The 16,640-nt window shown below is 38.5% G+C and overlaps 1 protein-coding gene across 1 annotated transcript in view; it reads right to left on the bottom strand.

Annotated features, from left to right (window-relative positions):
• Nucleotides 1–7,742, bottom strand: part of LOC116321016 (collagen alpha-1(XXVIII) chain-like) — a 40,444-nt gene extending 32,702 nt beyond the window's left edge. Inside the window, exons 1-5 of the mRNA XM_031740761.2 lie at nucleotides 7,466–7,742; nucleotides 7,177–7,334; nucleotides 5,280–5,854; nucleotides 2,734–2,754; nucleotides 2,585–2,644 (exon numbers count right to left, since the gene is read on the bottom strand). Of these exons, the coding sequence (XP_031596621.1) occupies nucleotides 2,585–2,644; nucleotides 2,734–2,754; nucleotides 5,280–5,854; nucleotides 7,177–7,327 (807 nt within the window). The 5' untranslated portion in view covers nucleotides 7,328–7,334; nucleotides 7,466–7,742. The remainder of the gene's footprint in view (nucleotides 1–2,584; nucleotides 2,645–2,733; nucleotides 2,755–5,279; nucleotides 5,855–7,176; nucleotides 7,335–7,465) is intronic.
• Between the last annotated feature and the right edge of the window lie 8,898 nt (nucleotides 7,743–16,640).

The raw sequence follows: 16,640 nt of genomic DNA, 5'->3' as shown, positions 1-16,640 counted from the left end.
ATAACTACTTGGCAATACACCTTTAAGTCTGGCCCATGCCATCTTTTGCAGGAGACCCTTCAACATGTTGAACAGCTGTCAGTGGAAGTGAAGGCCAATAAAAAAGCTTTCCTTCTTCCTATTGCTGTTCTGCAATGCACAGTATAACAGCTCTTTTTGTTTAACAGAAACATGTTTCCAGTTCATCATAGCCGCTGAGTCTGGGAGCAGATGAGACAAAAGAGACGTGGTCTGCATGCGAGTGTAAGTCCATAGCCGAACAACCGTCTGGTTGTTTTTGCTGTTTTTGTGTTGTGAACTGTGCATGTTCTTACATTGTAAGTATGCGCCTTCTTGTGTGTGTCTGTCTCAGTGTTTCCGTCAGTGTGTGCAGATAGACACAGCTTTGGTTTTGGAGCATTAGGTTTGAAAGGGTAATTACGCTGTTCTCATCCTGTGAAAATACATCAAAGCAAAACTGCAGTGTCTAATTGCAGCTGACCTTCTCGCCATAATAAAAGACATCCTCTTGTCACGACATGGCTTTGGCAGGCAAAGGAGGTCTTTCATTGTAACATCGTATCTGCTGAGATGAGTCCTCACACAATCCCAAGTTCATGGGTTGCTTTAACAGAAGTGACTCTACTGATTTCTCATGTACATTTAGATCTTTTATGAAAAAATCGCTAGAGGAATGTACTCTAACTGCTTAATAATAATAAGATTTACTCCCTCCCTCAGAAGTAGTCTTCTGGCATAGACACAAAGTTGTTATCTGTGCTGTGCTTGTTATCAAACAAGCCAGTTTTGGGGTCACTGTCTTTTCAACACAGTAGAAAAATATGGATTATGATTGTAAAATAAATGATAACAATTGAAAATTGATAAATGAGGTGATTTTTATAACATTATTTAGGAGCAATTGTTACAGTTTAGCTCCTTTTTAATAAATATAATTTCATAATTTTATACTACAGAAATTCTTACATAGCGGCGTTGTTAAATGTCATTCTAATTTATTATTTTTTGATCTGGAAAAGCAGAAAAGACAGTTTTCTAATGACTAAAGCTATAAATGTAACAGCAAGGCTGTTTAGCAGTGTACTTGAGCTGTTTAACTTCTTCAAAATTGTATTTTTCTGGGGAAGATATTTAATATTCAAATGCTGCAGTTATTTGCTTCTGTTAAACAGAGCTCTATAGTGAGTGACAACCCCAACACTGGTATGTTTGGAGGCTTTCGGTGAGGCTCAAAACTTAGAACACTGTACCAACTGTCTAGTATCAGGTTCTGGGGCTTTTCTGTTGCCAGCAATACTGGTACATTACAAAAAGTAAATAATGAAGAGGACCAACTCCGAATTCTTTAACCTCCTAGGACCTGCCGTCCACATATGTGGACATCACATTTTTGGTTATTTTGACCAAAATACTCAATTTTGCTCTACATGGGCCTGATATCCACTTACGAGGACATTATACTGCTACTGTTCTATCAAAATTTCAAATGAATATCCTCATTTGTGGCTCTTATTTTTCTTAAAAACAAAAATAAGGTAAAAAAAAAAAAATCTGGAAATTCTTTGTTTTTACATTCATTGGGCCCCAATATGCCCAAATATCATAGAGAAATTAAAAATGCATGTCGTGGAAGAGTTCGGGTCTTAGGAGGTTAACTTCATCTGAAATCATCAGGTAAACAGTTGAAACGTGGTCATATTTGGGTGTTCCAACATGATAATGATCCCAAACACACATCAAAACTGGTTTTTGAATAGATAACGCAAGCAAGATAAAGCAAACTATTAACTTTTTGGAGTGGGCATCCCAAAGCTCTGACCTCAACCTTATTGAAACTATGCTTAAAAACAGGGTCTCTTATCAGGAAACCAACCAATTTAAATGAACTATAAAAACAAGTTTGGTCAAATATCCGTCAGAATGATACAGGAAGCATCTGGTTTAGATTTAACTTACTAAAGGACATCCAGCCAAATATATATATATGAGCCAGTATATGTAATTTTGATAGCTCAGTCAGTTTTTTTAACTCTACTGGCAACAACTTTAAAATTAAACATGCTAACTGAGGCCTGTAAAGTTTGAAAAGTAGCTCTTGGGCTTTTTTTTTAGTAATTTCTTTGAGCACTGCAATATTTGACATTTGGGTGAATTTGGGAATTTGTGAATATTTTCCACTCTCAATAATCTTGCTCACTGTACAGTGATGGACTACAAGTTATTTGAAAATGGTCATATAACTCTTTCCAGATTGATGGAGAACAAATATTGCTTTTTAAAGGTTTCTGATGATGTGTCTCCCGCTTTGTGTTACAAATATCTGAATGCTACAGACTAGTGAACAGTCAAGATCCTTGTTTTTATAGAGGTCTCACCTCTCACACCTGGTTTTGAGCAACTCTGTAAAATTAAATTCAATATTTATCTTTTATTTATATGTAAAATGCAGTTCTTTTTCTTGTGTTGTTACATAAGAAAAAAAGCAATGTTACCTCAATTTTATTTATCTTACATATTACATACTTTATTTTGTAATTATTGAATATTGGACACTTTTCTGTTCCATAGACATTGGCATACTTACAGCAGGTCCGCTGGGTCCCCTCTCACCCTTCTCACATGCACATTTGTTCTGCAGGGGGCACTTCAAAAAACAAGAGGAGAAGAGTGAGATGGACCATACAGGGGCATGTAATAAAATATGTCTGGAAACACATGAGGCTCAAGACTTACCCCTTCATCAGCCACAGCTGTCTGTGATGGAAGAAACAGAACAATATCAAGATGTTGTAACCTTTCTTTTTTTTTTTTTTTTTTTACATATATACAATTCAACAGAGTAGCTCAAAATTTAAGGTAAGACAATATTCTCAGTATTCTGGCTTCAAAAGACTGCGTCTAAAGACACGTCTGTTATTAGAGGACCTGAGTGTTGCTATTCAATGAGAACTAAAGATAAAAGACAAGTTCTCAGCTGGGACAGGACTACATGCTTATGACATACAGATGCTGACTGTACAATGAGATGAAAGTCGTGAGTGTAGATGCTGCTCGGCTGTTGCATGCCATCAGAATTCAGTCTGTCAGATCCAGTGTTCTGGGAACCTCAGCGCAGGTTTTCCATAAAGATTTTCCTTTGTCATATTTGGATGTGTACCACCTGTGTCAACAGTAAAGCTTAAGTTTGAAGCCTGAGTGGCATTTGAGGGGCTTGCTGAATGATGAAGTATGCTTGCATGGGTTTGCTGGGTTGCTATACTTACTGCACCCAATTTTCCCACAAAGAGTTATAATGTGGAGCACGTGTTGCTGCCAGTAGCCTGGAAGCATGTCTGGAGAATGTTTCAGAGCAACACATGCTGCAATTGTCTTGGCAGAAATACTTATAAAAGTTAACCCAACTAACTTAAGTCAACATAAAATGTTTCTTAGTTTCATCACGTTTCTCTACAGAGTTTTATTGCTAATGACAGCAGATCTATTACCATGGCAGCCGGTAGCAGGTGTACATAGGGAATGCAATAAGGCAAGAAATCAAAGCAGTGGGTGGCAACAATGGCAGCAGCAGTGGAAGTGCTTATGCGGTGCCTTGAGATACTAAAGACATTTGATTTGGAAAGCATCTGTCTGCATAATGGCTTTTTGAAGATTTTATCTGTCATAATTCTTTTCCCCTCTGGAAACAGGCAAATATCAAACATACATGCAATTTCACAAGCAGTGTAAGAGCCGTAGATATATGGTTTCTAGCCAATTCAGAGTGATTACATGTAAGTCTGAACATGCATGAACATAGGCTTTTCTTCCAAGGTGCTTGAATGAAAATGTATTTAGAAAATACATTTTCTCTGTACCTATGAAGCGCCTTGAGGCGACTTTTGTTGTGATTTGGCGCTATATAAATAAAATTGAATTGAACTGAACTGAATTGAATTGAATTAAAAACTACAATTGGGCAATTTATATTTTTGTGCCATGAAAAATTAATTGCACCCTGCATGATTTCTTAGTGTTTGTGCGTATTTGTCAAACCCCAAAACAAGCAAAAAATGAAATGTTGCATCAGGTTATCAAACACATTTTAGTATGAGAAAAAGCAACATGAATAAATACAAAATGTGGTTCTTTAATGATTATTTAATTGATTAAGGGGCGGGGGGTGTTCCAAAGCTTAGTTCATTTTCACTAGGCATGCCCAGGCTTGATTGCTGCCATACCTGATAAATCCTGAAATCACTTAAAAAGAACCTGTTTGACAAAATGAACTATGCTAAATGAGCTCAGAAACCAACACATCATGACTCTTTCTTAAAAAAAAAAAAAAGTTGAAAAACAATGTCAAGAACAGAGTCTGGAAAAACCACTTCTAAGGGTCTGGACTCTACCAAACCACATGGACAGACATTATCCAAAAATGGGGAAAACTTGAAACAGTGGTGAATCTTCCCAGGAGTGGCGACCTAACAAAATGACTCCAAAAGTGCCTCAATAACTAATACAACAGGTCACAAAAGAACCCAGAACAACATCTAAATGTCTATGAAAGTTCTCAGTCATCCAGGTCATCGTAGTCTAAGGAGGGTCAAGGACCCCCTATTGATCCTCTACCTAATCACACGAGTCAATGTGTGAAAACAGGTGTGGGTCACAATCCAAGCCAAGGTTTCGGGTGAACCCACTGACCCACACCCGTTTTCACACCTTGGCTTGTGTGATTTGGTAGAGGTCCATGACCCTCTTGGGGGACACTCCCATAGGGCTTAAAATCTGGGACTCTCCACCAATTGTTCTAAGAACTCAAGAAGCTTCTCGGATGAGAGGTGAAACGTCTTCAAGAAACTTAAACAAGTCCAGACGATTTTCTTTCCAAGCTCCTTAAACAACAACATCTAAAGAAATGCAAGCCTCACTTTCCTCAGTTAAGGTCAGGGTTCAACAGGAAGAAAGAGCCTGGAGAAAAATGCCATCCGTGGGAAAAGTCCAAGCCAGAAAAACACATAAAGGCTTGTCTCATAGGAAGGCTTGGGTAGCATTATAACTTAATAACTTAAATCATCACTTTGTGTTTACTAATCTTTTTTAATATTAAAATTTGTTTGATTATCTGAAACATGTAAGTATGACAAATGCCAAAGACTAAGAAATCAAGAAGTGGGCAATTTTTTTTTTTATTGCAGTGTACCATAAAAAGCTAATAAGCCAGCCTTGAATCTACTTTGTTTGCTATAATTTTGCATACAATCCAAAACAAGCAAAAACTAAATGTTGTTTTTACTCACAATTTCTTTAATAACTTTTTCCACAATGTTTCTGTCCTGCAGGTTGTGAAGGTAGCGGGAAGCTGGGGAGTTAGCAATTAGCTGCAGCTGTGCTTTATTAGCCAGCTCGTTGGCTTCAGGCGTGATTCCTATGGCAAAGAAACGGACACCCTGGTTCTTGGCATCAGCCACGGCTGAAAATATGTCTGGGTTCCTTGGGTGCGAGATGCCATCAAAGAGCAGAATGGCCACCTTTACGCTGCTGGTATCTGACTCTTCTGAGTAGATGCGGGTCAAGTTAGTGATTGCATAGGTGGTGTAGGTGCCGTGGCCAATGTACACGATTGGAGAAGTTCGAGCCTTAAAGTCTTCTGTGCCTCGCCATTGTTTGAAGGTCTGCTCTATGATGACGTGACTGCTGTACTGAAGGAGAGCTGCACGGGAACTGAGCCCCCGTCCAGTCTGCAGTCGCAGGCCCTGCAGCCGGTCCATCAAGTCTAAGGCAAAGCGCTTTTCCTGGGCATGGTTGTCCTTGGCGCTCTCTGAGCTATCGATAAGAAAAGCTATCTCCAAACTGCAGTCCTCATCAACAAGCGCTGCGAAGAGAGGAGTTAGTCTTTATGAAACATGCAATAGCAAAAATGTCAGCTGCCTTAAACTGAAATCTCTCAGCTTTTAAATATTAATGAAGTTATTAGTGAAGAGGCAGGAGAAGACAAGACAAGAGAGCAGAGACGACACGTAGCAAAGGGCCTCAGGTCAAAATCGAATCACATTATATTATATTATGTTTAACATATTACATTATGTTATATTAAACTCATGGGCTAGTTTATCGATAAAGCCTACAGTCACTGGATAAACCGACCAAATCAAGTGCAATCCAACAACAGTTGAGCATTAAATTATAAAATACATCTACACTTCGAGTAATTGTTAAAACTGACAATAAGGTGATAATACTGTTTTTCACAGTAGGTAATGGTGCTGTCCTGGATAGTAGGATATGCTATAAAGCATGGATATCATGTGACTGACAGGTTAATGACCATGAGCATCTCTCAGTTTCTCAGTCAGATTCTCCCCTCAATCCTCACAACTGCCTTTTCCAACAGCATGACAGTGATGGCCAAAATTCTCAATTGAATGAGACTCTGAACCAATGAGTGGCATCAACTAATGTTTAACATTTAAAATGCAGAGCGTAAAGGACCAAGTACGTATTTAGCAAAAGAAGCACATGTTGCATTTCACTATTAGAGGACAGCTGTTAAGCGTCACAGCAAACCTCTGGATACAATGAATTTTCCTGTATTTGTTGGCTGGAAATTTTCATTTTAATGATTTTATACCCACCCAAATGCAAAGACCCGACTGATCACAGTCAAACAAATTTCATTAGTAGGGGTGACATTTTTATCAGACTGTCCTCTAGAGGGGGGAAAGGTGATTTATTGACTGTTATAGGCTGATCGCTTTTCCAGAAAAGTGTGATGACTTTGTGAATGTGACATGTCATTTTAAAAAGAAAATAAAAGTAACTCAACTTGCTGTGCCAACCTTGGTGGAAGGAGGTCACAGATCTAATACAGGCTGAGGATAAATCACATTAATCTTCACGGGAATATGTCACAGAGAGAATGTGCCTGGGGAAACAGGATTCTGAGCGAATAAAACATTTGGGTAACAGAGCACTGAATGCTCACGAGGGAGATGGATGACTCTGAGAAGCCTCAGAGATACAATCAATCCAAGTGGACTGCATCCTGCAGCGATGTCCTTGTTGAATATCATGTTCTACTCTTTTCACCTGTAGCTGTACTGTTTCTTTATCTGAACAAATTCCACACCACTCCCTCCAAATTAGAGTTTTAGTGGAAAAGAAAAAAAGTAGAAATGCTTGAAACAAAAAACTTACATTTGCCATTTTGAGGTATGAAGTTTGAAGAATATACTTTGTTCTTCTTCTTGGGGGTTACCGCTGGTTCTTCATAGCCTTCTTCATAGTCTTGTGCCAATAGACCATGAAGTCCCCATAGCAGCAGGAGCCAGTGCGTGGAGGGGACCATGACTTCCCTAACAGAGGTATAGGGAAAACGATTAAAAAAGAGATGCATTTGAATACTGCGCACAAAACCCTGTACACACTCACAGAACAAGCTTTAACAAGCATAAATGTTTAAGACTCAGCCATCAAGCATGCATACCTTGCAGTGTTGCTGACTCCTTAAGAACTTGTGCCCTGTACTTCGTGGCTCTCCTGGCAGTGAAGAAATTCAGGAAACAATTTAAAGTAGGACAAATAAGAATTTCTTCAGTCAGAGTAAGTTTGATTCCATGTCCTGTGCATCATGTTTATTGGCCTGTTGCAGAAGTTGTTGCAGAGTCTCCAGTTGCAGCAGGCAGCATATAGTCACACCAGAAGCTGGAGCAGCAGTGAAAAGCCCAAAACCTTTATTCTGGCTCTCATGGGACTCCCATAAATTCAAGCCGTCCCCAAGCTTGCATTAAATGAAGAGAAGTCCGGCCCTTTTTCTGATGATCGCTCCCTTTGGGTGGGGTAGAGAGGCAGTTACAGATATTCTAGAAAGATATGACTGAGCAACTAGTAACCTTTCCCTCTAAGATCATTTTTTTGTAACTGCTGGTTGGGTTCCAAGTGAGTATTTATCCATGTTTTCAGTGTGTTTTGTGGCAGTAGGGCAATTTAGGACATAAAGATAAAGATATTATAATATGTCTGGTGAGAAAATGGGCAATCTATCAATTTTTTCGATATACAAGATGCCTCATTCATCCAAGCACTTTTTATACACCTAAGTGCATTTTTTGTGTTACATCCTTGCCCAAGGATACTTTGTCATCCAGATTCGAGTACCCAGAGCTCAAACCACCACCCTGATTGGTAGTTGACCTGCTCTACCTCCTGAGCTGTAGCCTCTCCACTGGTGCTACTCTATTATGTAACTGTCAATATGACTGGACCATTGAAGGTAAAGCCCTTTTTTCAGGTTAGCTATTTCAGGTAAGTATTTTGCCTCTTGGAACTGCTGTGAACACATTACAGATGACAGAAGCTCAGCCAAAAATGTCCCATTGACCCCCTGGTGACTGGTTGCTGTATATGTTATTAGCCTTCCATATAAACCAGTAGTACTTATTTAGGCTACACTTTGAGCATTTTAATATTTATTCACATTTGTGTTTACCTGATAATTGTAAGTCTAGCATTAGCTTCCTTTTAGCTCAGATTTTAGACCCCACCATTAACAGAGGTAAACATTTAGCTCATAGTTTTTCCTGTCTGAATATACCGGTAATGTATATTGGATTTTTAGAATTTATTTGTGGCTAAAAGAAATAGTAAGAGTAAAAGAAAATAAAGCTGGAAGTCTCTGTCCACCTTTGAAAACACCCAGAGCAGGTATCTGTTTTTCCTTTGACTTGATTTCCTGACATTTACAATACTCCGAACTAAGTAAACTAATAAGAATATTTACAGACCAATTTAGTCTCTACAGGTAAATACTAGTGTAATATATTTCTGAGAGTACATTTGGATGAAATTTGCAATATTCATTTATTTATATTGTTCAGATCTTCACAAAGTTAAATAGATTTTTTTAGATAGCGGGCAGCATGGTGGCACAGTGGTTAGCACTGTTAGCTCACAGCAAGAAGATCCTGAATTTGAATACCGTGTCTCCCTGTGGGTTCAAATTCAGCTTCCCACAGTCTAAAGACCTCTTGCTCTATGGCAGCTGGGAAAGGCTCCATCCCCCCTATTTTAATATCCAAGGTTTTAAGTCAGGTTTCCTCCACACAACATAAGATTTACTGTCATTTTCTGACAGAATTAACTTTAAAGCTGGATGTGAGGGGCTAAAACAGAACCAGTAGGTCTAATTTGGAGCCAAATTAATCCTTTTCAGTTCCAAAGAACGGTTTCATAGCTCCACAAATATATTATAATATCTGTGCAGTACTGGATCAGAGAAGTTTTATATTCCCAGGCTTTAACCATATAACTTGAACCAGACTCCCACAACTCAGAAACTGGAATGACACTTGGTGTTGTTATTGCCTCCTGTGTTGCTGAATTTCGGTAGAAGTAAGCGGTCACAAAAAAAAGCTCTCTTTCAAAGATAAAGCTGCTTACATCTTATTTGGCTCGCTTTCTTTCAAGTGTCAAGTGCTGATTAAGCAAAGCAAGAAACTCTTGAAGTTACTTTTGTTGTTTCTGCTTCTGCTTTGGATATTTCAGATGAATCAAGGGAACGTCTGTTGCACAGACGCTTTTTTTGTTCCATAACACACACCATATGGTAAAACTAGGATGCAGCATAGCACTGAATTTCAATATGATACGTATAATAAAATTGAAAGGCCAAAAAATTTTCTGAAAAACTAGAAACAGCTGCAAATCCACAAAACTCTCATGACACTTTTTCGAGCTTTGTTTTCTCACTTTTTTGTATTGTTATTAAAAAAAGGTTGCATTTTCTGTCTGTGAACTTTTATTTGTTGATGGTTTTCTAAACGCAACACCCAGCATGCCTCTAAATTTCACAACAATTAACTGACATTCGTGGAGAGCATGATAATAAATTAATAAAGATGATCCTATCTGAAAGTGTACTGTGATGCTCTGAGCAAATGCAGACACCACTAAAGGGCATCAATAAAGAGCAGGGTATGGTATTTTTATGCTGTGACACAGAATTGAATTTTAATGAGCAAATAGCATCATTGGAAAAAGTGTATGGCAGATCTTTCTTTTATGACACTACGGAAGAAACCACTTAGCTCTTTGATATTCCATAACCCCTCCAGGCATCTTTCCGGTGACTTTAGTTTAATCACTGCTTTTACAAGTTAATGCATGATCTTTAAACAGATAGTTACAGCACCAGAGACGCATGACATGTGAAGCTCTTGACTGTCGCATCAATGCATATCACGTATTTTTAAGATTGTTTGGAGCAACAAAACACGCATATGTGTCCCAACAAGCCCTCACATCAGTGTGGTGTAGAGAGCTGAGGGCTATACCACAGTGGAGTCAATAGCTCAGGCTTTTGGTTGTCATGTGAAAGATTTTCACAGAACTCTTTGCAGTTCTACACCGACCTAAATATACCTTTACAGGAATTGAGAGATCCAGCAGCAGCCAGGTCCTGGTAATCAAATGAAACTGATTAACTGATCATCAGTAAGTGTGAGCACTTCTATAAAAGCAGAAGTCTGGATGCTAACATAATTCCACAGTCTTTCCAGGAGTGAATGTTCCAGCAAATTCACCACAAGGTCAGACCATGCAATGTTTGCAGAAACTGCAAAAATTCAAAACCTAGATCTCAGACTCTGCAGGCCTCAGCTAGCATGTTAAATGTTAAAGTTCAAGACTATATCATTTGAAAACAACTGACGAAATATGGCTTGTTCAGAAATGGTGCCAGGAGAAAGCTTCGTCTTCCTAAAAAGAATGGCAGCATGGCTTAGATTTGAAGTTGCAAGATTTGTTCCAGAATTCAATTCAATTCAATTCAATTTTATTTATATAGCACCAAATCACAACAGAAGTCGCTTCAAGGTGCTTTATATTGTACAGTAGATCGCACAATAATACATACAGAGAAAAACCCAACAATCATATGACCCCCTATGAGGAAGCACTTTGGCGACAGTGGGAAGGAAAAACTCCCTTTTAACAGGAAGAAACCTCCGGCAGAACCAGGCTCAGGAGGCGGGGCCATCTGCTGCGACCGGTTGGGGTGAGAGAAGGAAAACAGGATAAAGACATGCTGTGGAGAGAGACAGAGATTAATAACAGATATGATTCGATGCAGAGAGGTCTATTAACACATAGTGAGTGAGAAAGGTGACTGGAAAGGAAAAACTCAATGCATCATGGGAATCCCCGGCAGCCTACGTCTATTGCAGCATAACTAAGGGAGGATTCTGGGTCACCTGGTCCAGCCCTAACTATATGCTTTAGCAAAAGGAAAGTTTTAAGCCTAATCTTGAAAGTAGAGATAGTGTCTGTCTCCGAATCCAAACTGGAAGCTGGTTCCACAGAAGAGGGGCCTGAAAACTGAAGGCTCTGCCTCCCATTCTACTTTTAAATACTCTAGGAACAGCAAGTAGGCCTGCAGAGCGAGAGCGAAGTGCTCTAATAGGGTGATATGGCACTACAAGGTCATTAAGATAAGATGGGGCCTGATTATTTAAGACCTTGTATGTGAGGAGCAGGATTTTGAATTCAATTCTGGATTTAACAGGAAGCCAATGAAGGAAGCCAAAACAGGAGAAATCTGCTCTCTTTCTAGTCCCTGTCAGTACCCCTTGCTGCAGCATTTTGGATTAACTGAAGGCTTTTCAGCAAGTTTTTAGGACATCCTGATAATAATGAATTACAGTAGTCCAGCCTGGAAGTAATGAAAGCATGAACTAGTTTTTCAGCATCACTCTGAGACAGGATATTTCTAATTTTAGAGATGTTGCGCAAATGGAAGAAAGCAGTCTTACATATTTGTTTAATATGTGCGTTGAAGGACATGTCCTGGTCAAAAATGACTCCAAGGTTCCTCACAGCATTACTGGAGGCCAAGGTAATGCCATCCAGAGTAAGAATCTGGTTAGATACCATATTTCTAAGATTTTCAGGGCCGAGTACAATAACCTCAGTTTGATCTGAATTAAGAAGCAGAAAGTTAGCGGCCATCCAGGTCTTTATGTCTTTAAGACATTCCTGCAGTTTAACTAATCGGTGTGTGTTATCTGGCTTTATGGACAGATAGAGCTGCGTGTCATCTGCATAGCAGTGAAAATTTATGCTATGTCTTCTGATGATGCTGCCTAAGGGAAGCATGTATAATGTAAACAGAATTGGTCCTAGCACTGAATCCCGTGGAACACCATAATTGACCTTAGTGTGTGAAGAGGACTCTCCATTTACATGCACAAACTGGAGTCTATTAGATAGATATGATACAAACCACTGCAGTGCAGTACCTGTAATACCTACAGCATGTTCTAATCGCTCTAATAGGATATTATGGTCAACAGTATCGAACGCAGCACTGAGGTCTAGCAGGACAAGCACAGAGATGAGTCCACTGTCAGAGGCCATAAGAAGATCATTTGTAACCTTCACTAAAGCTGTTTCTGTGCTGTGATGAGCTCTGAAACCTGACTGAAACTCTTCAAATAAGCCATTCCTCTGCAGATGATCTGTTAGCTGTTTGACAACTACTCTTTCAAGGATGTTTGATATGAAAGGAAGGTTGGAGATTGGCCTATAATTAGCTAAGACAGCTGGGTCTAGAGATGGCTTTTAAGTAAAGGGTTTAACTACAGCCACCTTGAAGGCCTGTGGTACATAGCCGATTATTAGAGATAGGTTGATCATATTTAAGATTGAAGAATTAATTAATGGCAGGACTTCTTTGAGCAGTTTTGTGGGAATTGGGTCTAAAAGACACGTTGATGGTTTGGAGGAATTAATTATTGAAGTTAACTCAGAAAGATCAATTGGAGAAAAAGAGTCTAACTTAACATCGATGGTACTAAAAGTAGCTGTAATATTGATGTAATATTACATCTGTGGGATGATTATTGGTAATTTTTTCTCTAATGATAAAAATTTTATTTGTGAAGAAGTTCATGAAGTCATTACTAGTTAACGTTAAAGGGATTGTTGGCTCAGTAGAGCTCTGACTTTTTGTCAGCCTGGCTACAGCGCTGAAGAGAAACCTGGGGTTGTTCTTATTTTCTTCAATCAGTGACGAATAGTAAGATGTTCTGGCTTTATGGAGGGCTTTCTTATAAAGCACCAAACTAGTTCTCCAGGCTAAATGATGATCCTCTAAATTTGTGACATGCCATTTCCTCTCCAGCTTACGAGTTATCTGCTTTAGGCTATGTGTTAATTCATATGATTTGTTCATAAGACTTATTGAACAATTTCCTTTGGGCACGCAAGACAAAAATGGAGACATCAATCAATGATTAGTTTTCTTTTACTAAAAACCAGTAGCTCTGCATCAACACCTTATATCAGTTGTCAAGCATCACAGTGGAAGGGTGATGAGTATCACTTGATTTTCATCGCTTTGCATCATCAACAGTTATTCTGTTCTCACTGATACAAGTCGCCTGATTTCCTTGCTATTTCATAGTCTCTGGATCTTAATATCAGCATGCTAGTAGATGTGATGTTTTCCATTATAAGCACACTAGAACATACATAATACAAATAGTAAGCCAGTAAGGAAATGTAATTATTTTTGTGCAATTTTTTAGATGTTTTAATTGTAGTTTAAATGTATTTGGTTTTATTTAATTCAATTTTTACTTCAATTGTATTTATACAGCTCCAAATCACAACAACAGTTGCCTCAAGGCACTTCATATTGTAAGGTAGACGCTACAATATTACATACAGAGAAAAACCCAACAATCATATGACCCCCTATGAGCAAGCACTTTGGCAACAGTGGGAAGAAAAAACTCCCTTTTAACAGGAAGAAACCTCCGTCAGAACCAGACGCGGCCATCTGCAGTGACCGGCTGGGGAGAGAGTCTAGTACTTGGGTTTATAAAGCCAAGTATTGGATTAATTAAATTATATTGTATCAATAAGAAGAATCAGATGAAAAGTCAAAGAGGTCACATGTTATCAGTTATATCTGCAGGGGAAAATCATACCGTACTGCAATCTATGAAACATTTCGAAACATTTACATTTTTTCCAAAATACACCTAAAACAATGCTTGGATTAGCATGGAAACCTGTTGATGATAATAGAATTTGGATGTTTAGCAGGTCTAATATTCATCAAGTTCATTGTTAGCATGCAAACTACCTACAGGCTAACACATTTAGGACAGGAATTCACAAACTAGGTGGACAAGACATTGCTAAGTTTATCTTTTAAATACATTGTGGATTCATATAGTTCATTCAGATACTCACCTGACAAAAAAAAAACATAGGCATTGCAAGATTGTCTAGAACCTTACCAATAGCAGTGCTAAATAGGCCAGAAAAAAGAAAAGCAATGTAGTCTATGCAAGCACGACTTCCACTGTGAGCATTCTAACTGCTTCCATCATCTCATGATCAAAAATAGGAAATACTACAGTTTGCCATAGACAATGCCCATAGAAGGTCAAAGGTTAGTTTTTGTGGATTCAAACAGAGAGTAGATTCTACAGATAACTCCGTAATGATTATCATTAGACTTTTTAAATAGCACATTAAGCTTATGTGCTTGAACGGTAACCACTTCGACCGCTGCTGCATTTGACTGTTTGAATAAACATGTTGATTCTTGTATCACACTCTTGTGAACTCGTACAGCAGATCACTGTGGCTACAGTAACAGAAACTCAAAGTCTGTCTAACACTAAGTAAAGGCTGCCAACTGACGTCAGTATTGTTCCACCGACTACATTGGAGCTTTTTCAGCAGAAATGTTAAAATAGTTTTTTTCAACGAGCTTCTACCTGTAACAATCCAGCAACACAAACCACAAAGCCTAGCAACTAATCTCAGTCATCAGTCATCAGACATTACTTTGGGGCATGCAAAGGATGCTTAATTCATGTGCTGTTTTTGCAGGCAAATTCAGACTAGTAGAGCTCTATCTGAGCCTGCTGGTTGTCAGATAGTCATCTACAGGCATGTGGAGGGATGCCAATTTTTCACTTACAGCAATAACCCAAATTATAGGTGTTTAAAAAAAACATTAAAAAAACTAATAGAATACCACGAGTGCATCAGCAAACACTAAACTTGATTATTTCATGCTGACTGGACTCACCTGCAGTTATGCTCTGTATAGAACCATTCTAATCTTAAGTATGCTTTGTAATCAGATACGACGTCTGATTTTGACTTTTGGCGAAAGATTAGCACACAGACATTCCTGCTGTTAATGTGGAAGTGTTAACTATGTGCTGCTGAAAAGGCAAAGTGTAATAAAACAAAGACAACAGACTTTTCTATACATATTCATACACTAAAAACCCCAAACAACTGTGCATACACTAGCAAAGAGGATGAGTCACACGTTCTATATCTTTTGGTACGGCAGCTCCCTCTACTGTAAATCTAGTGGAATTACAATTCACATTTTCCCAGTTTCAGCCTGCAGACTAACTCAAAATATTTCTCTTGAAATCTCTTTCTATATTCTCTCTCTCTCTCTCTCTCTCTCTATCTGTGCATGTGTATTGCTCTCTCTCTCTTTTGATTGATTAAGAAACTGATAGACCTCTCCAGATGCCTTGAGCCATCTGTTATGTCTTTATATTTTGTTAGCAAAATGGGAAATAAATGCAGCAATTCATTGAAACATGGGCGAACAAACAGACTGAATTGTATAAGGCACAAACAGAGATTGTACAATTCGAACACAGATGAAACACTACCTTTGCTTCATCCTCTGACAAGTTTGGCATGGTGGATCACAATTTAATCAAACTGAATCAAGTTAAACACAATTCAGTTATATTTATACAGTGCCCAATTACAGAGAGACAGAAATAAATATGTGTATAAACAGATAATGAGTGAAAAAAGGTGCATCATGGGAAGCCCCCAGCATCCTAGGCCTATTGTAGAAGGATTCAAGGTCATCCGATCCAGCCCTCACTATAAGCTTTGTTAAAAAGGAAAGTTTTAAGCCTAATCTTAAAAGGGTGAGAGGGTGTTTTTCTCCCAAATCCAAGTTGGAAGCTAGTTCCACAGAAGAGGGACTCTGCTTCCCACTCTACTTTATACTCTAACAACAAGTAATCCTGCAGTCTGAGGGTTAAGCACTGTAATAGGCTGATACAGTAATATGAGATCTTTAAGATATGATGAGCGCTGATTATTTAAGATCCTGTATTCGTAGAGAAGGAATTTAAATGAGATTTTGTATGTAACAGGGGGCCAGTGTTGAAGAAATATAATCTCTCTTTCTAGACTCTGTCAGTAATTTCACTGCACCATTCTGGATACACTTTTCAGAGAGTTTTTTGGAGAGCCTAATAATAATGCACTACAACAGTCTGCCCTAGAATTAATAGATGCATGAACTAGTTTTTCAGCATCACTCTGAGTCAGGATGTTAGTGATTTTAGAGATACTGTGCAAATGCAAAGAAGCAGCCCTATATTTTTTTAATATGAACATTGAGAGACACATCCTGGTCAAAAACAAGATTCCAAGATTCCTCAAAGTATTACTGGAGGACAATGTAATGCCAAGTATCTTGTTAAACACCATATTTCTAGCATTTATAGGGCACATTACAGATTCAGTTATTGTACTTGGCCCCATCAGATCATCAGACACCACTGTCTAAAATATGGCTGCAAAACAGGATGGCT

Source organism: Oreochromis aureus, linkage group 23 (genome assembly GCF_013358895.1).
Source record: "Oreochromis aureus strain Israel breed Guangdong linkage group 23, ZZ_aureus, whole genome shotgun sequence".
Lineage (NCBI taxonomy): Eukaryota > Metazoa > Chordata > Actinopteri > Cichliformes > Cichlidae > Oreochromis > Oreochromis aureus.
This window is presented reverse-complemented; position numbering and strand designations above follow the sequence as displayed.